Raw genomic sequence first — 27,103 nt, 5'->3', positions numbered from 1 at the left:
CCGAGAAACCTGGAGCCTCTGTAATCAGCCCATCTCAGGTGCCTGTTAACATCTAACCCGCCCCCCACAGCCTTGCTGTGTTTCCGTCCCTAATTGGGTTTAGTTCTGTAAGCTGTAGCGTATTCCTTTAGAAGTCCGTAGCATACAACTGCTCTATAAATTGAGTAAAGCTAAAAAGTATATTAACTTGATTAAAGTTTTATAGCTAATTTATAGTTGCCTATCATTGTAATACATGATTGAACTGATGACAGTCCTATAACAAAAACACTCATGACATTTGCTTTTAACATTTCCGTTAGAATATAATCGTGGAGATTGTAGAGTAAGTTGTTTTTCTTTTCTTCCACTTTTATGACTCTGAGAATTTTTTGAAACAAATTGTTCTGATGAAGAACCAAAAAAGTTGCTTTTCTCTGACCGCAGTTTTCTAAAAGTGGAAGTTCATGTTCTAAAATGTGTGTAAACAGTGTAATTGTGTGCAGAGCTGAAAAGTGTAAAAAGCAAAATATATTGAATTTCAACATACTTGTTATCCTGCATTCCAGTTGACTGTAGAGAATCTCTAGTCATGTCTATCTGTTTTTGATGCCTCTACAGAATAACTGCCCAGCATCCTCTGCCCAACCAATCAGAATGTAGGAAAATCTACAGATATGACGGAATCTACTGTGAATCTACCTACCAGAAGTATGTTGAAATCTTTGTGAGTCTTCCTTCTGGCTCGTGCATCAGTGCTTGTGGCTGCCAGCTATTCAGAAATATCCTTGCATTGAATCCTTATTTTTATCTAATTTACTGGGGGAAAAAATAAAACACCAAGCCAAAGCAACCAAAAAAAATTTGTCTCTGAAGTCAAGACAGTAAAAAAAAAATGTTTATTTTTTCGCAATTGTGGTCTAAAAGTTTTTCTAAATGACTGTATTAAAGCTTTTAGGTAAGCTTCTTTATATTGCAATAAACAAGTACTTATATGCAAGAAAATCTCGGCAAAATACATTGCACAGGTGCTACGCATCTTAGGGATTTGAAAGGTGTGTTATGTATAAATTAGCTGTCACTTTTTTTCAATCCTGTAATGGAATGATGAGTTGTAATTTGCATAATCCTTTAAGAAGTCAAATTATACTGTCATGTAGCAGACTTAACATGCTAGCTAAGATTTCAGAGCTTTGCAGCTAATTACTATGTACCTTACAGGACAGTTAAATTGAAGTTGAGTCCTCTGTCTTTGGCGCCATTTGCTTTGTCCATTACTTAACGGAATCTGCACTTTGGGTAACGAGGTGTTGTTACTATCTCCGAAGTAAACACTCTGCTCTGGGGGGGAAATTATTGTGTAGTTTGACTTGTATTGCCTTTGCTGAGAAGGAAGTTTCTTTTTTGGTTGTTGTTGTTTTAATAGTAGTCCCATTGGAATCTTCCAAAAGAGGACAAAAATTTATGCTTTCCAGAAGATTTATGGAATATTGATGGAAGTAATGTTAGCATTTAATTAAATTCCCCTATAGGAAATGGAAAGTAACAAACATAATTCCACTCAAGGCATTAGTCTTTATCTGTACACTTTACAAATATACCTTGGTTTACTTTTGTCTTCATCCTCTTAACTTCTTTTGCAGTAGAGTGTCATTGTTGACAACATTCCATTGCCTAGATAGTGTTATTCTCTTTATTAGAATTGGTGTAATTATAATGCGTTTTTTTCCTGTTATTTCAATATTCTTTATTCTTTGTAAGTCATCCATGGCTTTTGGTGGCCAGGTTTTATGTAAATTGTTAGTGATTTTGTGGCTTTGTTGTGATTCTGGGATACTTTGAAGAAGCTTTTTGTTGCAGAAGACAAAGGTCCTTTAAGGACCATATTAAAGCAACTGTTTGATATTGACCATTCAAATAATTGGAGATTAGTAGTCAATTAATCATACTATCTGCTGAGAGGCTGAAGTTTGTCAATATAAAATCAGGAACCTGGTTGGGACCACCAGGAACGTGGCCCATGGTGAGGCTTCTCTTCTGACTGGAGGAACGATCTCAAGGGCTTGCTTTTTAAAGAATTGGTGTTATTTGTAGTCAAGGTAGACACTGTAGGCAGCACAGCTGTGACTGCCAGGGAAAGTCACTGGGGGGATATTCATAACAAGGAAATATTGGCAAATAAATGATGAAGAAGGGGAGGAAATCCCCAAGATGTTAAATTGGAGCACTGTCATGGAGATGATTAATGGTGTTGTGTATTTTAGTGAAGATGCTTATCTGAATTGTCTTGAAACTATAGTGTACATTTAATAGCACCTGTAAAAAAGCATGCGGTATGGAGTACACTGAGAGAAAAGGATTCAGATTTTATTTTCCTGAGTGAGTATTTTCTCCAACTGAATCTTTGGCTTCTGCTTATTAGAACGGTGGTGTTAATGTATATTATACATAGACTATATCTATTCTATATTTTTAATGCTAATCAGCAATTATATAGCTCCTTTCCATAAAAGACTAAAGAGATTTTATCAAAACATGGGTATGCTTTTAAAACCCTTGAGGGTGAATATTTTCAAGAATGAGAGACGGTAATCACTCAGATCCAGGCTTTCTAAGCAACCAGTAAAGGACAGTGATGCCACTGGGGGTGGAGTGTTAAACTTTCGTCAAGGATAGGGTCAGTACAGTTTTTAAAAATCTTTCACATCAATTCCTGGTGAAGCAAGGTGGCTTTCTTCGGAGTTTCTCCACCTTTCAATGTTGAGCCATAAATATTCTGATTCTGTGGCATGAATTATCACGTGTGTGGTGGGGTTGTTTAGCAAAGACAGCAGGTGAATCTTTGTGCAATTTACTTAACCTCCTTACGCCCCAATAATTACTGCTAGACATAAGAATAAATAGACAAATAATATATATGCCTGTCTTCAGGGAGCTTATGGTCTATTACAACAGTGCTTTTCAAACTCTAGGCTACCCAAGTAGTGAAATATGAATCCAACTTAGTGGCTCAAAATCAGAATTTTATTATTATTTTTAAGGCAGAGTCTCACTCTGTCACCCTCTGGCATAAGAGCTCACAGCAACCTCAAACTGTTGGCCTCAGACTCCCAAGTAGCTGGGACTACAGGCGCCCACCAAAACACCCACCTAAAGCTCAGAATTTTAAATAGGAAATGGAAAATTATAGAAAATTTTAATGCATTGCGGTTAGAGTGTGTTTTATTTTGTGAGGCTTCTGTTTTAGTTTTACCTGTTTGAGTACATATAGCTGCACATATGTTGTGTACACTGGGTGAGTCATGAAGTAAATATGTTTCCCCTGTGTCTCACAGCCAAAAACGAATGAAAGCCACTGTAATAGAGTTGAGTGGGTGACCATATAACCATTTTAGGCATAGATTGATATGTATATGTGTTGAGAGCACAGTGGATTACAAAGAAAGAAATGGCCAGTACTATGGAAAGGTACAGGAATGAAGCAGCTACAACTATTTGGTCTCTCACAGCCAGCTATGTGCTGGAGCCCACTAGGATGGGTTTAGTGGGATGGGAGAGCCAGTGCTCTGCAACTCCCCCTTGTTCATACTGTGATTGGTGACCTCATGTTAGGAACTTGAAATTGGAAAATGCTGCAGATCAGGGATTCTCCCCTCTCCAACTGGTTGTTGAACATTCACCAGGATATGAGTGCCCATGTTCCTTCCAATTTTAATGTTATGGTTCATAATCATTTCAATAATATCTAAATCAAACAGGAATATAACACCTGAGATTATTTCTAAACATCTATCATTTTAGTGTGAAATAATGGTAATAGTTACCCTAACTTTTTCCTTTAGGTACTTATGATCCTTCCAACTTAAAACTTTAAATTTTAATTGGTGATATTAAGTTTTGTGGCAAAGCTTAGGAATATGGTGTTTTAAAAATAGCAATCATAAGGAAAATAATTTACAGATTTTATGGTTTTATGTTAAGCAGTCATCTTGCTAAGTAGTAAAACTTTTAGGTTTACAATAACATGTCTGCATTTTGGCCTGCAAAGTACTGAATTAAGTTGGGAGAGGCTAAAGTTTTTTTCAAATTAAAAAAATTGTCAATCTGTTTTTATTTTCTATTTTCTTTTTCTTTTTTTTTCGTCAGGGCTGGGTTTGAACCCACCACCTCCAGCATATGGGGCCGGCGCCCTATCCCTTTGAGCCACGAGCGTCGCCCTTTATTTTCTATTTTCAAATATAAAAGTAAAAGTAAAAGTAGTGTAGAGAGTCTGAAAAAGAGAGAAAGCCTCCTCCCTCCATAACAACTTGGAACTGTTTTAAAGAAAGGAGGAAAGTATTTGGTGAATCACAGGAAAGGAAACCCTCCTTGACGTGGGATGAAGTGGTAGCAACAAGGCTATAGAAAATCACCTGTGTTAGGAGTGTCTGCTTGTTAGGAAAGATAAAGAGGCAGGAAAGAGTCAGCTGAGCAAGGCGTTTTATAGCCTGCAAGTGTAAGTTGCAGTTCAGCAGTTCTGTGTGGACACTCCCAGAGAGGGGTGTGAGGAGAGTGGGATCCTCAAAGCCATGTTCAAGAACAGTCATTTCAACAGTGTTAGGAAAAAAACTGAGTGAGTCTGAGGAAACGGGAACTGCATTTACTCACCTCACTGATGCTTATTGAGCAAGTGCTGTGTCATTGAGGTAAGCACCACAGTACCTGTTTTAAACAAAGGGGTTTACCTGGGGTCCCTAGTGCAATGTGCACGCCCAGATTGAGACCGTGTTTGTAATTGACCCAAGCGATTGTCATCTAACAGGGAAGAGGCCAATAGCAAAATTGTAAGGTTTGTCTTTATTTAATTGTACTCTCTTTTGCCCTCTCCCACCCATATCTCCATCCCCCTCTGTGAAATTCATACTCCCTGGCTCCCCAGCTGGTGTTTCCACCCTGGGCCTCATCCACACGGGGCATTATTTGTTTGCGCCCCCTTATTGCCCATCAGCCGCTGTTAACTGGGAATGTACTCTTCTCAGGACAATTTGCATTTTAATAAGCGATTCCAGACTCCAAGTAAGCGATTCAAGAAAAAAAAAAAAAAAGGAGTCTTCTCCAAGAAAATAATTTCAGACATCATGATTGGGTACACAGAAATGAATTTGGGACTGCAGGGAAGTAAAGTTTCTTCCCACCCCCAAAATAACAAAGACAGAATGTTCTTCCATTCAGAGTAGTGTTAAGGGTGGCACAGGCCTAGAGGCAGGGGTTTGGAAAAGGGATGATTCAGATTCAAAAGAGGGAAGGCACAAGGTCCAGGGGAGAGAAGAGGAGGCCAAGTAAAGAAGGAAGGAGCTCTCCAGCCTTTATTGGCTGTGGAGTGCCAGACAGAGCGCTAACCCCTTTCACCTGTTATCCTAATTAAGACCATCAGAACAGGTGCCTTGTCAGGCAGGCTGCCAAGGAAGATGGTCACCTATGTGGAAGGAGAGGGCAAGGTTGAGGAGGCTCCAGAGTAAGTGAATTCTTTTGCCGGTTGTTTAACCTGATCAATTGATTGTTATTATACAGCCATCCCCCCATTAGAATAATTTATGCCAGTTTTGTTTGGATCAGTAAATAACAGAAGAATCAAGAGAAGAGTTAGAAATATATAATGAACTTCATAAAGAGTCCTAATAGGATCTGCATATTAAATAGACATTGAACTTGGCCGTAAGAACTGCATCAAGCCTCTCAAATATCCAAATGAATTCTGATTTCCACATCAGACCTTTCAGAGACCTCAGCATGGTTTCTGGTGGTTTCTCCCAGTTAATTTTAGTATCACACCAATGACTTTGCCTTTGTAAAAGACTCAAAGTGGCATATCTTGGTAATATGGATGGCATGAAAGTGTATTATTATTCCAGACTAGCTTAAAAATGAGCTAATGTAGTCATTCATTTAACAAATGTATTTTAATCATCACCCATGAGTCAGGTGCCATTCTCCAAGTTCTCTAGAAGCCATGTAGACTGAGATATGAACAAGTCATTCTGTGTGAGCAGTGCCTCCAGAGAGATAAATGCCACCCATGGAGGCGGCACCATGAGAGGTCACTTAATAGTCAAAGTGGGCCTCAGTGTCTTCACAGTGGGGGAGGTATTTGCACTCTTGGAGAGGTGGCTGAGGTAGGGAATTGGGCTAAAAGACGGGCATCTCTGGTGTACCAAATTGCTGGTGTGGCACAGGCAGAAGTAGAGGGCTGGGGAAGGGTGATAGGAGGTGAGGATGGAGAGGAAAGGCATCATATCTGGGAGGACCCCCACCCTGTGCGAGCCCCTGCGGGAGCGGTAAGGGAGGAAGAGCCAGACAAGGCCTGTGTGATAGAAAAGCATTACCCCGGAGGGAGGTTCCCCGGAGGCCCGGCGGGAAGGCCGACTGCCCTGGGAGTAGACTGCGGCTTCTTCTGTTTTCACCACTCGTTTAGTGTGCTTTGCCAGGAAGAACGTGAAATTGTACTGTTGGTTAGTTTGAAGTTATTTCGTACTGATAAATATCTTGGAGGACTCTCCCAATATGAAATCCAGCTCAGGATCTATCTGTCGACAGGTTCATTGCTTCTCCTGGCTTGAGGTGCTCTCCATCTGCCTTTCTCCTCACAGACTGCTTGTAATTCAAGGTGAATGAATGCCAGAGAGTCAAATGGATAGGCACAGGCAGCGTGATTTAGAATGAAGGAATATTAATTGGCTTCACCGAAGTGTATATTTTCATTATGCGAGAGAAGAGACTACCTACATTGTAAAAAATAATTGGCTAGTGACACACCTGCAATATGTACGAGAACTCTAGAAACTTGAGAACAGAAAGTAAAGGTCAAGGTGAGGGGAACAACATTGCAGTGAACCTTCTGTAGGCATTCTGTCCAACTACACTAGTGTTTACAGTTGCTAACAGGGCCTTTCAGAGAGGCAGAGATACTAGTGTGCTTGTGCCCAGACTCTAAAAATAATACAACAAACGTACAGTTGCAGATAAACTATCGTTTTAATAAATTCCTCTTGTCTTAAGAGCAGCCTGTTCTGTATGCTGCATTTATGAATGTGTCGTTAGTGAATCTTGGGACTTGCTTTAGCATTAGAGCAGAACAATTATTCTATATTCTTTGAGCAGCTTATTTAAAGAGATCCACAAGTCCATTCAAAAGCATTAAATCATTGCCAGAGGTGGTTAGACCTTCTGAAAGTAGATCTGGCTTTGATCCTAGCCCCACAATTACCTGTTATATGTGAGGCCGTAACTAAGTTAATTAACTCTTTAAGCTTCTGTTTGTTTATCTGTAAAGCAGGGGTAAAAGAATAACTATATCATAGGTTCTTTTGAGGATCAACACAGGGAGTAAGATGATGATCACGGCCAAAATTACTGATCTTTTACCAGATGCTGATGCCAGGTAGCAGGCTAATGGCTTTAACATACACTTTTGAAAAATCCTTACAATAAACTTATGCCTTAGATATTCTTATTACCACCATTTTACAGATAACCTAAGATTACAGAGCTTAAGAAACTCAAAGTGAAGAAGGTGGGAAGCGATGAAACTTGCATCTGTATTACTAAGTTATGGTCCCCTAGCCAAAACTACTCTCCACTTCCTTCTGCCCATTTTTATAAATAAAGTTTTATGGGAACATGGCCACACCCATTCATCTGTGGTGTCCCTGCTTCCTGTTTTGCTACAAGGGCACAGCTGAGTAGTGGTAACAGAGACTGCATGACCCACAAAGCCTCAAATATTTACAGTCTGGCCATTTAGAGAACAAGTATGCTGACTGCTGCATTAGACCTCAGGCTGTCTAACTTCAGAGCCTAAGGTATAAATCAAAAAAACACTGACGTGGTGTTTACTTCTATACTTCACTAAGTAAGTGTGACCTTGTTACTCATCTGACTTAGGATACAACTGTTGACTTCACAGAGATCTTATCTGCAACATAGAAATAATAAGCATTCAACCACCACAAAAATAAGCCATTGTGACTATGGAAACGTTGAACAACTTGAGAACACTCCTTGTATTATACTTGTTATTTGTTACCATGTTTTACGGAGTGTAAATGAGAGAAGTTTCATCTCCATGGCAAATTACAGTATTCCATTGTAAGATCATTGTGAATTTTAGTGAATATTCAGGAGCTCTGTTAAATTTCATACACCAGAAAACTTCATGATTTTAGAAAATTGGAGAAAATATTTTCTTCCTTAGGGAAAATACATAAAATATTGTTGAAATGCCACTTACAGAATAATCAAAATTATTTTGATCTGTATTATTAAAAATGAATAAGCAATATGTTTACAATAAGAAGAACATGCACTGGAGCCTATGAGAAGATAAAGAATAATTTTAATGAGAGATAAAGAGTTTTAATGAGAAGATAAAGAATAATTTGTAGGGCAGTGCCTGTGGCTCAAGGAGTAGGGCACCGGCCCCATATACTGGGGGTGGCGGGTTCGAGCCTGGCCCAGGCCAAAACTGAAAAAAAAAAAAAAAAAAAAAATTTGTATACCTTCCCTAATAGTCCTACCAACAACAAGGGGATCAGATATGGTTTTGACTTTACCATACTCAGAACTTTTATTTCCACGTATTTTTCTTTTGCCTGTTCTCTACTCAGTAAATGGTTTGGATTTGTGTTGCATCGAACTCCCAGGGCGGGCTCTGGTGGGCCTTCAACTAGTGTTGTGGGGATATTCTGGGAATTTCCTTTCACTAGGCCCAATTTCAGGTTTCTGGGTTGGTGAAGGGGGGTGGTGCTAGATTAGCTAACTCATGACATTTTATCCTCTTCTCTTGGAATAGCTTTTTTTGAATAGAGAGGCAATACATTTTCACTCTGAAGCATTTAGAAAATGCAGGTAAGCATAAAGAAAGAAATCAATGTCATTTGTAATTGTCTCAACCTGCAAATAGCCTCTGTTAGCAATTTGGTGTCTAACTTTGTTGTCTTCTGTATAATTGTGTGTATTTATATGCATATCACTCTTTATAGACAGCCATATACGTAGGTAGGTATTTGCTCATGAATCCATCCACTCATACCTCAGCTGGGAAACTCCTGGGGTCAAGTGCTCTAACTTGTCCACAAGCAACTTATTTAGAGGAAGCTGAAAGCTATAAGATCAGTTTCTTTTTAGAAATTGTGTTCTGAAATTGAGAGTCTGTCTCAACAAAATAAAAAAAAAATTAAAATAATGAACATTCACTTTGGAATTAGAGTGGAGGGAGAAGTCCTGGAGTGAAATGTTTAGTGACTTTATTGGGAGGTAGCAGTGAATGGCAGAGAGGGGCTCTGTTTTGGATTCCAATGAATAAGGTTTATAAGAGGGATCCACAAACACTTCCTGTAAAGGGCCAGACAGTAACCGTTGTAGGCTTTGTGAGCTCTGTAATCTTTGTCATCATTGTTCAACTGTGTTGTAGCACAAAAGCAGCCATGCACATTACATGTATAGAGTGTGGCTGTGTGCCAATAAAACTTTATTTATGGGTACTAAAAAAAAAAAAGAAATTGTGTTCTGCAGAGATTTTCTTTTTGATGTGAAATTTACTTTTTCCTGGCATAGTTTGTATCTGCTTTCTTGCTTTTTTTTTTTGTTTGTTTATGTTGGTAGAATTTAAATCCCTGTATTTGAATTTAAATTCCTCTAGTGAGAGCCTAGTGATAGTAATGAGAAAGGATTTTTCTGCTGAAAATCTGACCACCTCAATATATATTTTCTTCTAGAGGTAGCGTGTCATTTAAATGTGGAAATAATTTTACAAGTTATAGAAGAACTTAGTGGTGATAAAGATGTGGTGGGTTAAAGACGTAGATGGCTTTTTTAGATCAGGATATGTATACACGTGAAGAGCTCCTGTTAAGCCGTTCCGTGCAGTTTTCTGGTTGCTTTATGAACTCATTCGCTCACGTCCCACGTCTTGCATCATTCTCTAGGTTGATTAAAAAGAGAATTCTGTTTACTGTGCTCAACATTTAAATGTTTTAGGTTCAGTTCTTAAAACAGAGAGAGGGCTGTGTCCTTGGAGGATTTTGGCTCAAAGACCAGCATGTAACCTGGCTTATTGTACCCTCAATGAATCCCCAACAATAAAATAAATAAATAAATAAATAAATAAAAGAAAGCATTCTTGGGTGATTTTTGCTTTGGCGAATGAGAGACCTTGTGATTCAATGAGTGTGAGAATGACTGGGAATCTGGTGCTTGAGATTTATGTGGTTAAATGGACTATCACTGCATCTCATTCAAAACCTCATCTCTCTTTCCCTCCCTCAGCCCAGTTATAAAGGATCCCTGGGCCACAACTCTTTGCTTGTCCTCGTGTGCTGCCGATGAGGAGCAGCCTGTTTCTCTTACTGGCAAGTCTCACAGTTCACACTTCAGCCAACACAGACTTTCCTAACAGCAGCATTTTCCTGGCTGTCGCTGGTCAGGTGTGCCCCAGTGAGTCACAGCCAGCTGTACGCCTTGTCCTTGACACAGGACGTCCATGGTCTTTTTGATAATGATTCTTTTTGCTTTGTCTCTTCGGCTTCACTAACAAAACTGTTTCAGGAGTAACATCTAGTTAGCATGGCTCTGTCAGGTGCATGGCTCTGTCCCGTGTGCTTGAGGCAGCCTCTGACTCTCCTGGTGAAGATGGATTCTACAGTAATCGCAGGGGAGTCTGCTCACTTCCAGCCTGGGACTGCCTGCCTGCCTGTTGGTTTGCACGGGGAAAATGAGCAGCCGTAGCTCTCTCTTCCTCTGGAGAAATTTATCAGGTGTCCGAAGTCTTGAGTTAGTATCAGTGAAAGCCCTGGCAGTCATGTCACCCTCTTTAAAAAAGAGACATTTGCGGACACATTCAGTGGGGATAAGAGGGCAGAGGAGGAGGCATTTCTGAACACATGTAAAATTCATGATCAATAAATTCATCTGATAGCAAGACTGTTTACCCTCTTTTCTGAATGCTGCTTGCCTAGAGCTAGAAACAATTTATATAAGGATGGTAGGAATAAAGAATGCTGAGTTTTTTGGGTTTTAGAGATTTATCATGGTACTTGTGCAAAGCCTCAGGGAAAAGGAGGCTAGAAAACTAAAATTATGGGCCAGCAGATTTTAAGTAGTGCAGTTTTACAAAGATCTGGTGGCAAGGTGGGTTCACTTGTACCACAGGTACCTTTATTGGGTCTGTTCATGAGAAATTTGCAGGATGTAAATGTTTACCGTGACACAGAGTGTCCTCAGAATGCCAGCTCCGAGATACTGACAGGAGAATGAATACAGCTGCATTTATTCTGCCATCAAAAGGGAACACTCATTGATGCCAAGACCTTTACTTGTGGGGCTAAATTGATCCTTCTGGGACAGCAGGTGCTTTAACTCTTGACCGTGAAGTTACATTTGAGTTTCATCATCCCTACTTCTGTGTTCGCTGGTTTTCCATCCATAGTGATACACGGGCTACAGTAATTCGTAGGGCTGACATCAGAAGGAAAGGAAATGATGTGTTCCTAATATGGCATTCTGTGTTCCCTCAGCATTGTTGTAAGTGACCCAAGCAACCATATTGGAAGTAGGTACTATTATGCTCATTTTGCACTCAAGACAGTGGAGGCTCAGATGGGTTTTGCAAGTTGCTCATCCTCATGGCTAGCAAGGTACAGTCTGGTAACTATTTATAGGAGGCTAGATCAGGCCCGTCTGCCTTGGCAGTTCATTTCTTTTCAACTACATGCTGTGATCTCTTGGAGCAGGGTGATTCCTTACCTCAGAGAAACATACACCTCCTGTTCAAGGAGGGTCTACTGAAATCTATGTCTGCAAAAAGAAGAAGACCCCAAGAAACTTAAGGTCAGCCCTGTGGAGGATGGAAACTTGTCCTATTTGAGCAGTAGTCATTTAAGGAACACATAGTCAGTGTCCTTGAGTGTGAAGCTGTGTCATCTCCAGCATGGCTGCAATTTGGTCTCCCCTTTCTAAATTTAATCTGTCTTTATGCTGTGGGTACCACATAGAAATGGATGAATCTCTACTTTTTATCTCAAGCCATACCTCTTTCCAAACTTGGGTTTTATATTTTCAAATGACTTGGTATTTCTACGTGTGTTCCACCTTGCATCAGCCTCCACATGTAATGCCCAACAAGTTTGCAAGCACTTCCATGGATATTAATAATTAATCCTCAGAGCCACCTAATGAACTGCATTTTGTCTTTTTTTTTTTTAACATGGAAAAAACCCCCAACCCTTCCATCATAGAGGTACAGCACTTTGGAGAAATTCACACAGTTGTGGTGTGATGTGGTTGGCCGGAGCTTCAAGACCTTTCTCCTCCCAGTTGAGGGCTCTGTCCAGGACAGTGGAACTATTCCTCCAAAACAGAACTCAGCACTTCCCCTGAAGATCGTCTTCTACCTTGTACTTGTTTTGCTGTACCTTCATTTTCATAGTCATTTGGGCTCACTCTTGGAATCATCTTTCATTCTGCTGCTCTCTGGTCTCAAATATCCTGTTTGTGCATGATTTCTTTTGAAACTTCCCTTCTTTTCATACTTCCTCAATTCAAACTATTATTTCAAACTATTATTTCACACCCAGATTGTTGCAGTCTCCTAACTTGAGCTCTTATCTCCTATCTTATTCAGTTTGATTCAGGTAAATAAATACTTGAATTCATTCAACTGTATGCAAAGCACCATGCTAGGGAATGCAGAAATTTTCTTTTCTGGGGTACCTTGTAATTGCAGTTGAACCTCCATAGTCGACCACCTCCTACGTTGACCTAACTTTCATAGACTAGACATGCACCACATGTACTCAATGGAAGTTCCTTATGCTGACCACCTCTGTATGTTGACCAGTTTGTTACAGTCCCTTGGGTGGTCAACTTACAGAGGTTCTACTGTAGCTACCAGATAAAATGCTGTTTATAATATATTTCTTTGCTCAAGGTCAAGTGTCTCTCTATATATTCTGTTATCTTGGTGTTTTAAAACCCACCAGTCTTGCTGTAGTCTCAGTCTCCCTTGCTCACATCTCTCAGCAAAATCTCTCTGCTTCTGTCCTCGGAGCACGTCCCCTTCTCCGTCCCTGGCAGACACTAACCATGCTCTGCCTGCTCCTCTGTGAAGTTTTCCTCACCCGATCTTACTCTTGGTGTTCCTCCCTTCTCTTAATTTAACACGTTAGCTGGGTACCTTCTATAACCAGGCACTATTGTTTAGGGCATACCAGTGAACAAAGCCTGTTTTTTATTCTCATAGTTAGATGATATTAGAAACAGGCAGTAATCATTCAAAACAGGAAATCATGAGATCTGCTAAGTGGTGGTCAGTGCTGTGGAACAAAAATGTGACAGGCTAAGAAGGAATTAGGAGTGCTGGAGAGTGAGGGTGGGTCACTGTGGTTTTAACTAGGTGAGGTTTCATTTAAAAGATGACATTTGAGCAAAGACAGTAAGGGAGTTAGGCATTCAGATAGCCAGGTAGAGCAAGCGACCAGTGCAAGGGCTCTCGAATTGCAGCGTTCCTGACACGTTCAGAGCACACCAGGGAGGCCAGTGTGGTGGGTCTGAGGAGCAAGGAGGACAGAGGCAGGGGACAGGTCAGAGGACACTGGCAGGCCAGGTGGGCCTTGGGCTTCCCCCTCCCCCCCATCTAAAATGGGGCCTTGGCAGGATTTTGAACTGAGGAGTGCAGGGATTTAGTTTGTTTTAGAACCAGTCTGGCTGCCAGCTGAACGCATATGTCAGGGGACAAGGGTGGAGGCAGTGGGCCTAGCTCAGAAGCCATCACTGTGATCAAGGTGGCTCTCACCAAAAGTGGAGATGTGGAGGTGGTTAGAAGAGTCTGGATTCTGCGATTCTGTATTTTGAAGGATGAGCCAATGAGATGTCCTGGTGAAATCCTAGTGAATGATGTATTCAAACCCTAGTCCGTTATTTGCTGGGTGATCTTGAACAAGTTACATAAGCTGTCTATTTCCCATCTTTCTAATCTCTGAAGCAATCATATTATCTCATAGGGTTTACTATGGAGATTAAATAAACTAAGACATGTAAACTGGCTAGAATAATGCCTGGTGCCTACTGAGAACTCACACAGTCTTAACCGTTACTAAGTTAGTGCTCAGAAAGAACTAGTTAAAAGAAGATCTAACTTTTAGGGAGACTATTTTCCCCATTAACCACCCATGTTCAAAACCTATCAAGACACCTGGCTGACAAATGCCATTCATAAGGCGTCCTAGTTATCCTTGTTCTCTCACCAAGGGTTAGAAATTGACACAGAGAATTGCATTGTGATCAGTCTTTACACCTGCCTCTCTTTAAAGGTGGACATGGAAGCTGGTCAGCAGCCTTCTGATTGTATTGTTTGATTGACAGCCTGGTAAACAGCATTTAAATCTCTAATACATAAAAAGATCAATGTTTTCTTATTATTTTTTAGCTTAAAATGTTGAATGCGTATTAAAATGAGAAAAATAATTTTCAGGATAGATATGACTTTCCTAGTACATAAAAGCAAGGAGATCACATCATGGAGGGAATATTATTTTTTTTGTCCAAATACAGGAAATTACTATTTTTCCCTCCATGTTTATATTTTGCTACCTAATATCTCCCTTCTCCACCCACCCCCCCTTCATGTGGTTGTAATTTTTTTCATTCCTCTTATATCAGTGACTTATTTGGCCTCCAGATCCAGGAAGGAGCAGTGCACCGCTACTGTGGAACTCACACAGACATCTGTAGTGTCAGAGGTGGTTTGAAGAGCGGCTTAATTCTGCCTTCATTGTGCTTGGTACTTCAGCGAGGCACTCAGGTTCTGTTTGTGCTCAGTTTTCCTGATCCCATTTTATACATCCTAGATGGCAGTACAGACAGTGGCTGTCAATGAGTAACAGGTAAATATTGAACAGGAAAGCCCTTTTGATTAACTTTGTGGACTATTATTTGAAAGTAGTAGACAGTCAAAGCAGCTCCATCACTCACGATCATAGCACATGGCGTGGGGGTCAGAGCATCACGCTGCTGGTGGGAAGCTGAGGCTGCATTCTTTGTTCTGTACTTGGACCTGTGCTCATGCACTGCTGGGCTAGTTACCGCCATCCAGTGAACTAAAGGTTTAGCACTTAGCACAACACGAATGCAGGATAATTAAGATGGTAAGTTGCAAAGAATGCTCAAGAGGGACTTTGTGTGATGTGAGTATAAATATATTAAAGCATGTTTATGACACAGTTTTGAAGTGTTTATCAGTATAGGTGGTTTTACCTTTTTGTCCACCCCAGAAATCATTTTCTAACATGGAATTTAGACGGTTACAGAAGACTGAGAGTAGAATTTGGTCTTGCGAACATGTGCTGGAAAGAAGCAATTCCAGTCTCTTTCCATTTTCCTAGGTTTGGGCACAACTTACTTCCATGACACATTTACCCAGAAAGTTGGTCCATAGCTGGTTTTCTGTGAAGTGATTTATTGAACTATGTGATAAATTGTTATTAGGAACAATATTATTATAATCATTCTTAATATTTCTGAACAATCATTAAAGAATATGCATGGAACTTGCTAAAAAGACATAGATAGGACAGCTTTCTGGTCTCAGAAAAATTTTTAGACCAATAGTTACACAGTTCATAAAAAGACTGAGATGAACCATGATTAGTTGTTTGTGTTTTCAAGAGAAATTCAATTCATCAGTCAAATAACCAATTCCAAAATGCCTAAGCTAAACAATTTGGTAATTCTTTCAGTTGAGACTTTCAGTTGAGACTTTTCTTCAGTTTCTATCGTGCTATAGAAATAATAGTCAGAAAACCACGTGCAATAATTAAGATTTTCAAAGTAACAAATCACAGCAAAGCTAATCTATATTTGCCTTACATTCTAGAGCAACAGGTAAAAAGGAGGCATTTTACGACATCTTAAACTTATAATTGCAGCATTTACTGTTTGACATACGATATATGAACCACAACCATGACAAAATCTATATACAGTATGTGGGATGGAGTCTTAATTTTATATATCAGCTAAGTATTCATAAAATGAAGTTAAAATGATAATACCCCCAAATGAAAAATAATTATTTCAGTCTGAAAATTATTGGAATAAGAAATATAAATATACAGGTAATTAGAGCTGTAAATTACATGTTTCCATCACATTTTTGAAGAAATGTGGTATCTTTTTTTCAATTTTGCTTTTAAATAAACAGTGGAAAATATTAATATTCTTGCTCTTTAGTTGTACTATTCTGAACTAATTGATGAAGACCACCATAGGCCACCCCCCCTCAAAAAGGAAAGAACTTAAAATTTCATTTAGAAAATAAACTCAATTTCGTAAGTATTGCCCACAAACCAATGCATTAGAAATTGCTGTACTATATTTTGAAATTTAGATAAACCTACAATATGAGCACGAGTGAACATGATAAATTGAAAATATAATAAAGGTGAAATTTTCTTTACCCTGGAAAGACATGAAAGCTTGTGCTGGTTAAAGAACATTGTGGGCTACTGTACTGGTCTCTTTCCCTCGGGGATCCAGGATCTAATTTGGATTAGGTTCCAAGTGAACATGTCTTAGGTGGTCCCATCGTAACCCTGAATGGATAATGTTGCCGTACCACAAAACCAGAACATAATTTGACATAAATCTTTGTTGGAGCTGAAATAGCAGGAGATGCTGTGGGTCAGGATGGAGATGGCAGGACTGTGTGGGAACACGCTCGCATGGTTTAATGGCTAGTAGAGCCAATACTTTGGTTTCCTTGAAATTCTCCCTCTCTCTCTGTGTAATAGGAACCTTGGTACACAGTATTCTTTTGTGTACACTTATAACCCATATTTTTAATTGGTATTTTTTAAATAAAAATACATGTATTAATATTTAATATTTATTGTTTATTAATCAGAGACAGAGCTTCCCTCTGTCACCTAGGGGAGGTACAGTGGTAGGAAGGATCATAGCCATTGCAGCCTTGAACTCCTGGGCTCAACACCTCAGCCTCCCAAATGCTGGGACCCCAGGTATGTGCCGTCATACTCGGCTAGTTTTCTAATTTTTTGTAGAAACATGGAAGGTTGCTGAGGCTGATGTTGAGCTCCTATCCTTAGGTGATCTTCCCGTCTTCCTGGGATTCCAAGCAAGAGGCACTGCTCCTGGCCTTTACGTTTAAAGTTTCCTAATAATTTTTACAACTTAAAAAGATTTTTTTTATTTTATTATACTTGTACCCTAAGAGAAAATAGATGAGTTAGATACATATTATTTAAATGATGGTGAGACCACTGCTTGCTCTTAACATTCCATTTTAGCCACTGGACAATTTGTTAATGCTTTATTTGGTGTAAGCTGAACATATTGTGGGAGGATATGGTAGTTTTAAAAGTTATTTGACTCTATTCAGGAACAAATACTCATTTATCAAGGAAATATTTATTATCTCTTTGAGGGGAACTCTAGGTATCTCCACGCTCAAGAAAGTTATAGGCCAGCAAAGAAATAAAACATAAAAATTAATTAATTTAATAAGTAATAAATGCCCACTAAGTTCCAGCTCCTATATCTTGGAGCTTATATTCAATCAAAGAGGCAGGCAATATGAAGATATGTTTGGATTTACAATGGTAGAGCTCTATTGTATCAAGGAAATCAAGTCAGAACAAGGAGGTCGAGTGTAACAAGTGGTTCTCATATAAGACGAGATAGGTGAAATGTCTTTGGAGAGGCATAAATCTCTGAGTTCTCTATAGGCAGTAAAATCATTTGTGGCTGTGGTGAATTAAGGAACTCTTCTTGGAAAGATGGAACTTGAAGCTACCCCCAGAGAGAAGGGAATGAACAAGCCATGTTTGTACATGACAGAGGATGGAAACAAGAGTGTCTGTTCAGGATGTGGACCAGAAAGGGAGGAGTATGAAGGGAAGGAGAGAGGAATTTGGATTTGGCGTTTTACGTATTTTCAATATACTGAAGCATTTGGGCCAAAGAATAAAGGTATGTGGGGGATTTTTCTAGCCTTCGCTTTTGTGTGGGGTAGATGAGACAGAGAAAGGGGCTCTTGACAGGCTGTTATGATAATCATGAAGGGAGGAGACTGTGTGAATTTTCTGTCTTCACAAAACATAGACTATTTCAAGATTTATTTATTAAGGGTTGTTGAAGGAACACGGGGTAGGATCGAGGGATCATGTCATCTCCTGACTCAAAAGTGATTTGTGCACTGGAAAGTTTGAGAACCACTGTTCTAGTTCCAGTAAGCTGTCTGCGGTTTACTTGATTACCTACATTCTTCCACAGGATTTGCTCAGGAAACACTTTAAAAATTGTATGTATTGACAGAGCATCAAAGAGGATTCATGAAGTAGTGAACATTCTTGGGCTTGGATAGACAGCCAAAAGTCTATTAATCCACAGATGGATTAATTATTATAAGTGGCCGAGATTTAATTCATATCTTATTACCATATTAGGAAAAAACATGTTAATGTTATAGGATAAGTATATATACCATAAGCTGGTGGTGATCAGATAGAGGACGCTCACTCTGTATCTGTTAGTGAACACTGACGAGGTGTCAGTCAAACGTAGCCGTGGATGATGGTGCAGGAAGGACAGGCTATTTTTCTAAGAGAGATTGCTCCTTGGGAACAGCCATGTAAATGTCTTTGCTCATGGTAGAATCAACTTGTGTGATTAATATGCATTTTTTTAAAGCTACCATATTGAGGAGAGGTTTGTCATAATTTTTTCTGTTGATTGTGAACTTTCAAGACTCATCAACGTGCTTTCTACCTCCATCTAGACAAACAGTCTAGAGTGGGAAGCAAAAAATATCATTTTAATCTTCATTTCCTTAGTACTTGTAATTGAAGTATTTTATTTTCTGCTCCAATACAAACACAAACACACCTCTTTTTGAGAGATGTCTCATTGTATAGGAAGTGAGTTTCCATTTTTTAAAACCGTATGAGTACTTTGAATGTTGTAACAACAGAATCCCTGTGCTAACAGTTTTTGTAGGAATTCTGACTTAAATATCTCGAAGTTTTGTGAGTAAGGTTCATACTTACTTCACTTATTGTGACAAGCGATGTTTGATTTCTAGAAAATATCTGGCTTACTGGGATTTCCAGAGAGTCCTTCTACATTTTTCATCGTATTAGGTGACTTTAAAGAACATGAGCTTGAGTGTCCTGAAAGGGAAGCTGGCTCTTGTATTAGCGTGTGAAGTATCTTAACTTGCGTCATTTTAAAACATCTCCGTTTCTTTGGCAATTCCTGTTTAATTTTTCATTTTATATTTATGAGTGTATCATTAACATTCTTCATGACCTTTGTTTCTAAGGTAGGTCCTACACATGCTGTTTTTCTTTCCTTGTCTCTTAGTTCATAAAGTTGATATCACCAAAGGATAAGTCATGCTCGATTCTTGTAGCTGGGCTTGACAGTGCCTTTGGTCTGCCGGGCACGAGGTGCTGGAGCATGTTTTAGATTAGTTTTTATTAGTCAGCAGGAACACTTAGGACATTGCTTGAGCTGGCAAAAGAAGGATAACTTGCAAGCATAAGTTCAATGTAGCTTCTTTAAGGTATTTGTTTAAGGAGGCAATGATATAATGAATTCTCATAAATAACTTTAGCATTTATAAATCTTAAACTGTTTGCAGACTTCATAAGAATAGATATTTTAAGTTCTAAAATTTTAAGATTTATTTTTTTTTTTGTTAATTGGTAGAATCAGAGATTGAATTATATTTAAAAGTGGATAGCTATCAGTAGAGGTCCTCAAACTTTTTAAACAGGTGGCCAGTTCACTGTGCCTCAGACCGTTGGAAGGCCGGACTATAGTTTAAAAAAAAACAACTATGAACAAATTCCTATGTACACTGCTCATATCTTATTTTGAAGTAAAAAAACACAACGGGAACAAATACAATCACACCACCTCATGTGGCCTGCGGGCCGTAGTTGGAGGACCCCTGGCTAACAGAGTTGGGGAAGGGTACAGGAAGAGGGAGGCATAAAGTAGAGATGGTTCATAAGTGGAAAATATAGTTAGAATGAATAAAATCTAGTATTTAATATTATAATGAGGTGTCTATAGTTAGCATTGTTGATACACATTTTAAAAGAACTAAAAGAATGGAATTGGATATTCCTAACACAAAGAAATGATAAATGCTTGAGGTGATGGATACCCCAGTTATCCCGATTTGATCATTATACATTGTTTGCCTATGTCAAAACATCACATGTACCCCATAAATATATACAATTATCATACACCCATAATAATGAAAAATTTAAAAATTAGGCTTAATTTTAAATCATTCACAAGTCTACGTGTCTATTCTTTAAAATCTGTAGCCAATGAATTATCTCACAATTTTTGTAAATGATACCCATTTTTGCAATTTTCATAATTATTTACCACCAGTGTCGAATGCCATTAATTGACCAAAAACTCATCTCTTTCTATCATTACTTCTCCCTCAGTCCTCTCAAAAAATACTTGAAAATAAGGGTCTTTATTTTTTGTGATCAGTTTACAATGAGCAGGGGTTGATAAACAAAAATAAGACCTCACACCCCAAGGAAAAAAATACAGGAGGATTGAGTTTTTTTAGAATATAAAGCCACCGAGAGCCTGTGAGCTGGGGCATTTTATTTTCTCATAGGTACCAAGTCACTCGTTACCTAAAGAAGATTATAGGCTTCTTGTTAGTTGATAAATGGAGATTGGAATCATTTATTAGGTTATTTTATGGTATTTGTTAACAATATTTACCTTCCTAAATTGATTCAGCATAATCCTTACAGCAGCTTCCTTCATTTCTGGAAGACGCATAGATAATGTGGTACTTACAGAAGGCTTACATGTCTCTGAAAAACTGATTTTGCCTTAGCTCACCAGAGCAGCAAGATTATATTAACACAGACTTTGGGCCATTTGAGTTCCCATAGGGTACAGCTGATAGGACATGACTTGCCTTCCACAGTTGTTTTAACAAGATATCCTTCACATACAATCATCTGAGCTGAAAGGCATAACTTAGTAATGTTAGGAAGAAACACTGTTGGCAAAATTCTTGACTTTCATCTTTATCTGATTAATCCAAAGCAATGTGTTACTTACCAAAAAGTATTTTCAGCTGAATATGTGACAGAATATTTATTTCTTTTAAATGTCTGTAACTTTACAAGAACTATTTTTGGAGTGCACAAAATTTTTATTCTACAAAAGTTTTTTCTATATCCATTTACAAAGCACAAATAGAAAGATATCCAGGCCTTTGGATGTCTGGTACAAAGAGGCTTGATGTTATTCGTTCATGTAAATATTTATTGAGCCTCTCCTGGGTACCAGGCAGTGTTCCAGGTTCTAGGGATACAACAATGGATACCACAGGCAAAGGTGCGGGCTCTTGTGCTGTTGACGTTTTGGTGGGTGTAGCAGGCCCTAGGCAATTCCAGGATACATGAAAAGGTGGCGGGTGCTCTGGAGAAGATGACAAACAAGAGGAAGTGGGCTAGGGAGACCTGGGGTGTAGGTAGGGTTTGCACTTCTAAATGGAGTGGCAAGGAAAGGCTTCTCTAGAAGGGTGACCATGAGCAAAGTTCTGACGGAGGTGCTGGAGTGAGCTATGAGGTTAGCCTTGATTGAACATTTGAAAATTATTCATCCTTGTCAGCTGACCTTACTACGAATGCTTGTTCTCTCCAGGGATGCTTCTTCTGTTTCCTGTATTTACATTTTTTCTGTAATGCCTTGTATTTTATACTGTTCTACTTTGGGAGGAAAATGTATTTTGTTAGAGTACCGAGCTTATTGGATGAAAAGTGTTGTGAATTTTTTTTTTAAGAAGGCATAAAATCGAGCTTCCATAAATATTCCAAATTGCACCTTATCTAGAAATTGTTTTTTGTAAGTATTTAAAAGTGTAAAAGAAAGCTTTTCCACTCTAAAAATGGTATTTTTACTAATTTACTAATTAACACTTTTCTTCCGCTTAGCACTTTCAAGACCTGATTTAATTACAGTTTCTAGTACCTTAAATAGTGTTTTAAAATGAGTCAGTATTGCTTTGCTCAAAACATTGCAGTCAGTTTTTTTTTTTTGCCCCTTTTGGTTTCAATTTATATGAAATGGAAGATTTATTTTCACTGCCAGAATCTTCATTGAAAATATACACAGTTGTATTACTTGCATGATGGAGCTGCATATAATCAGAGATATGGTGGGTGGATGTTTGTTTCACAATCTCCAGGACAGAGTTAATTGAGCGAGCACGTTTTCCTTGGTAATATGCAGGTAGTTCTGTTTTGATTCTGGACTTAGACATAAAACAGCACCCATTCTGCTGGTTTTTTTTTTTTTTTTTTCTGAGTTTGCAGATCGCATTTGAATCGGCTCCTCAAACACTGAGAAGATTCCTCTTCTGGGGAGGAGCCTGCCTTGTGCTCCGTGGTAATGGTTAGAGTAATTAATTTAGAATTGTTTGCTTTCGTGTACATTAGTATCTTCCCCAAAAATAAAAGCATGTCAACCCTAGATTTCTAAAAGCAGTAGGAAGATACAGATAAGAAAAAGATGGAAGAGTAGTTAGATTTTTAGCAGGGCATTTTTCTCTTTGAATGAAGTAACTTTAGAGTGGTGTTTTTCATCCTTTTTTTTTTTTTTAATCTCACAGCACACTTGAACCTATAGTTAAACTTCCATGGTACACTTAAATTATGTTGATCAAAAAGAAAAAAAAGAATAAAAGAAAGGGTATACTGTGCTTTCAACTTCTTTTGAAAGTAATTTAATTAATGATCTTTAAAAACTTTTACAGCACACCTAAGATCCTTTTCACGGCACACCAGTTGCCACTGCACACTGGTAGAAAAATCACTGCTTTAGAATAACACGATTGATTTAATATTAAGTCTATTTTTATTTAAAGTCGGGTAGAAGAACTACTCGGGGACAACTATTACTTCTTGGCATTGCTTCCTTCTTGGCAGAATTCATGTAAAAACAGAGGAAAAGAGGAGTTTTCTGACACAAATATGCAGCGTCATATTTCTTATGTTTTTTAAACCAGTAAAGGTTCAGAACATTCAATTATTTTGGAATAAGTATTTATCTTACAGCATTCATTAGTTTTACTATTAGAAAATCACTGGGATTCACTTAAACCAGTATTTCCAGTGAAATATATGAGAGTTTTGGAATTATATTCCCCAATACAAATGTATAACCACTGCTTTTCTGGTAACGTCTGCCTTCTCCCTGAATACCAAACCCCAGTTTGCCTAGACTAGCCGTTGTACATGGGTGTGCGGACTCAGGTGTTCTTCACCCATTGTGGGATTGAGTACCATTCTTCACTGAAGGGAGAAATAGTTTATGCAGAAAATGCTTTGCTCTGGTTACCACCTTTCTCTTCCTTCAGTAGAATTTTCTCATGCACACATACCTCACATGTACACAATTTTTTTTGTTTCAAAATATTAAGGGGGGTACAAATGTTTTTGGTTACACAAGTCGCTTTTGTAATGCTCGCGTCTTGGCTACTGGTGTGCCCATCGCCTAAATATTGTTCATGGCCCTATTAGGTGGGTTAGTGCCCCTCCTCTCCTCCCCCAGGTTAATTTCCACAGAGTTTGACGCCCCTCTGTGCACCTGCTGCTTGGTTAGTTTTCATTTAATGGTGAGAGTTCACGACAATTAAGTGTTCATGACCTTGACTCTTTGAATTGTAGTTTTTCTTTCAGATGTTCAGGCACTGAGTTCTTCCTGCATACATAGCACTGCTGGGAAATAAATGTTCATAAAATTAAAAAAAAATGTTTCTCTTCCATAAGGAGGTTATATATAATATTGGTGAGGGGATAAGGTATAGTATTAGCATTTTTGAACAGGCACATAGTTCAATCTAGTTATATATATATGTGTGTGTGTGTGTGTATATATATATATATATATTTTTTTTTTTGGTGAATAAAGACCCAAATATATAAAATAGTTGAGAAATAGTGACAGATGGGGGGCTAAGTGTGCAATTAAATGCCACAATGACATCACCAGTAAAAGAGGGGAGTGCAGAGAAGGGTAGAAGCAGAGAAAGTTTCTAGGAGAAAAGGAAACCTGAGTTCACTTCAGCAGCTTTGGGGCATCCAAGTAAACATTTAAGGTGAGAGAACCCCCGAACAAAAACGTTGAGGCAAAACTGGGCAGCACCTGCTTATATTCTACTGTAGCCAGGAGGACGCCGTGCAGGGGTGTCTGCCCCACCTTGGAAGAAGAGGTCCCTTGGGCCACACATCGAATGTGCAAACACTAATGAAAGCTGAGGAGCAAAAAAATAAAAGGTCCATGCATAATTTTTGTGATATCTGCATTATTGCACGGTTTGTATGAATGGTGTCATGTGACACTTACAAGATCTGAAAGCAGAGACTTCGGGTCGGGAGGCCAAGAGGCCGTGGCAATCTTTAACAGCTTATTTGTCCTGCTTACACTTCACTCTGGTTCTTGGTTAGGAGCTGCTTAACAAAGAGGATGTTATCTTTCTCACCTGCTTTCACTGTCTGCATACTCTTTCCTCGAAGTGTTTTTCAAAGGCTGTTAATAAGTACTATTTGAAAAATGGGTTAGCTGGTTTGGTAAGCACAGGGGTAAATAAAGCTAAAGGGATTCTTTACCAGTAATGTACATGGCTAATGAGCTGATATACGTTGTGAAATTATTTGAGGGGAACTGTTCCATGTAGCATTTCCCTGTAATACATTTATCATTTGTCCACAGAGCTCTGTTATCTTTTTATTTTTTAGACAGCATCTGTCTGTTACCCTGGCTAGAGTGCAGAGTGTCATCGTAGCTCACTGTAAGTCAAAATCCTGCACTCAAGTGATCCTCCTGCCTCAGCCTCCCAAGTAGCTGGGACTACAGGTGCATGCCACTGTGCCTAGCTAACTTTTCTTTTTTTTTTTTTTAATGGAGATGAGGTCCCACTCTTGCTCAGGCTGGTCTTGAACTCCTGTTCTCCCTGCCTGGGCCTCCCAGAGTGCTAGGATTACAGGCATGAGCCACCACGCCCAAACAGAACTCTTACTATCTAAAACAGGGGTCCTCAAACTGCGGCCTGCAGGCCACATGAGGCGGTGTGATTGTATTTGTTCCCGTTTTGTTTTTTTACTTCAAAATAAGATATGTGCAGTGTGCGTAGGAATTTGTTCATAGTTGTTTTTTTTTTAAACTACAGTCTGGCCCTCCGACGGTCTGAGGGACCATGAACTGGCCCCCTGTTTAAAAAGTTTGAAGACCCCTGATCTAAAGTATTGTACTGAAGGGACTAGTGTTCCTTGTAGCTCACTCTGTAAATGGTGGATGAGAAATCACTGCTGCCACTTCTGAATTTTGAAAATAAAACCACAAGCAGTCAGAGTAGACCACAGAAGTAAAATTTCTAACCAGTTGAAGACAGAGGGAGAAACGCTACTTTCCCCCACCCCCAGCTTATTCTCCAGTACTAAAGTGTGTGTGAGCCGATCAGCTGCCAAGCAGGAAGAGCTGTTCCAGCTCTAAGTGGAGTTTGCCACCCTGCATTGCTGTGGGAGCAGTTCCCACATACTGCAAGGAGGTTTGCCCAGTGAGAAGGAGTCATCATTAGGCTCCCCCCACACCTGCTGGCTGAAGACGCCGTCTCTTACCATTTAGGTCCCTGGGTTTCACCCTTTGCATCTGTAGTTTAGAGTGGGTTGGGGATTGCTGCTGTCCAGGGTTAACTGAGCTGATGCAACTTGGCTGTTTCTCTTCCTCTTTATTCACCAGAACTGGACACTCTTGCTGTCTGGTCTTAGCCCAAGGGAACCACTTCTTCACATCTGGGTGTCCATGAATGAATTTGTATTGAACCACTTTGTACAACGGTCCTTGGGGCACACTTGTGTATTTTGGATTATTTTGGTGCTAGCAAAAGGGGAATGCCCTAAAGGGCAAACCAACATTGTTCCCTTAGGCTGATTTATAGGACTTTTTCTTGGATAGCCTAACCTGCAATGATTTCTCTTTAAAGATTTATTAAAAGATCAATTGTCCCAAATGATTGGCCATGCTAGTGAGAAATAAGCCCTGTGAAGGAGTTCATGGAAAGGAGAATTGTGTCATAAACACAGTTGGTACTTAGTGAATAGTGTTGTCTCGTCCAAAGAGAACTAGGTGAGCCCAGTGAGAATTAGGGCATAAGCCTGGTTGAAAAATCTAAAATGCTTTGATTCACTATGCTCCTTGAAATAATTACATTTATAAGGAAATATTTATGTGTTTGCCATAGAGAAGGAGCATATGGTGGAGTCAGTTAAAAATAGGATTAAGCTAATGTGACATTGGAAGGCCATGTAGACTTTGTTTTTGAAAATTCTTTTTACATGAAAGTATATTTTACTGCCTGTGTTTTGCCATGTTGATTTAATACTCCTCTCTTACAAATTTTATAGTGTAAAGTTTTGGAGACTGGAATGAATTATATTTATAAAAATTGCATTCTAAGGAACTTAGTGTTAGACCTTAAAGGAAAAGTTGCTTAAGAAATGACTTCTTACTACTTTGAGATATCATCTAACTCCAATGAGACTAGCCTATAACACAAAATCTCAAGACCAGAGATGTTGGCGTGGATGCGGAGAAAAGGGAACACTTCTGCACTGCTGGTGGGAATGCAAATTAATACATTCATTTTGGAAAGATATATGGAGAACACTCAGAGATCTAAAAATAGATCTGCCATTCAATCCTGTAATTCCTCTGCTGGGCATATACCCAGAAGACCAAAAATCACAACATAACAAAGATATTTGTACCAGAATGTTTATTGCAGCCCAATTCATAATAGCTAAGTCATGGAAAAAGCCCAAGTGGCCATTGATCCACGAATGGATTAATAAATTGTGGTATATGTATACCATGGAATACTATGCAGCCTTAAAGAAAGATGGAGACTTTACCTCTTTCATGTTTACATGGATGGAGCTGGAACATATTCTTCTTAGTAAAGTATCCCAAGAATGGAAGAAAAAGTACCCAATGTACACAGCCCTACTATGAAACTAATTTG

The 27,103-nt window shown here is 39.0% G+C and overlaps 1 protein-coding gene across 9 annotated transcripts in view; it reads left to right on the top strand.

The window, feature by feature from the left end:
* NPAS3 (neuronal PAS domain protein 3) overlaps positions 1-27,103 on the top strand; it is a 907,184-nt gene that overhangs the window by 115,605 nt on the left and 764,476 nt on the right. For 4 of the 9 annotated variants that reach the window (XM_053594992.1, XM_053594993.1, XM_053594990.1 and 1 more), the window contains exon 2: positions 601-690. The exons of the other annotated variants lie outside the window; for them this stretch is intronic. In XM_053594992.1, coding sequence (XP_053450967.1) covers positions 601-690 — 90 coding nt within the window. The remainder of the gene's footprint in view (positions 1-600; positions 691-27,103) is intronic. 9 annotated transcript variants of the gene reach the window in all.

The sequence above is a fragment of the Nycticebus coucang genome, chromosome 6 (assembly GCF_027406575.1).
Source record: "Nycticebus coucang isolate mNycCou1 chromosome 6, mNycCou1.pri, whole genome shotgun sequence".
NCBI classification, from domain to species: Eukaryota; Metazoa; Chordata; class Mammalia; order Primates; family Lorisidae; genus Nycticebus; species Nycticebus coucang.
Note: the sequence above shows the minus strand (reverse complement) of the source record. Positions and strands in the feature narration are given on the sequence as shown.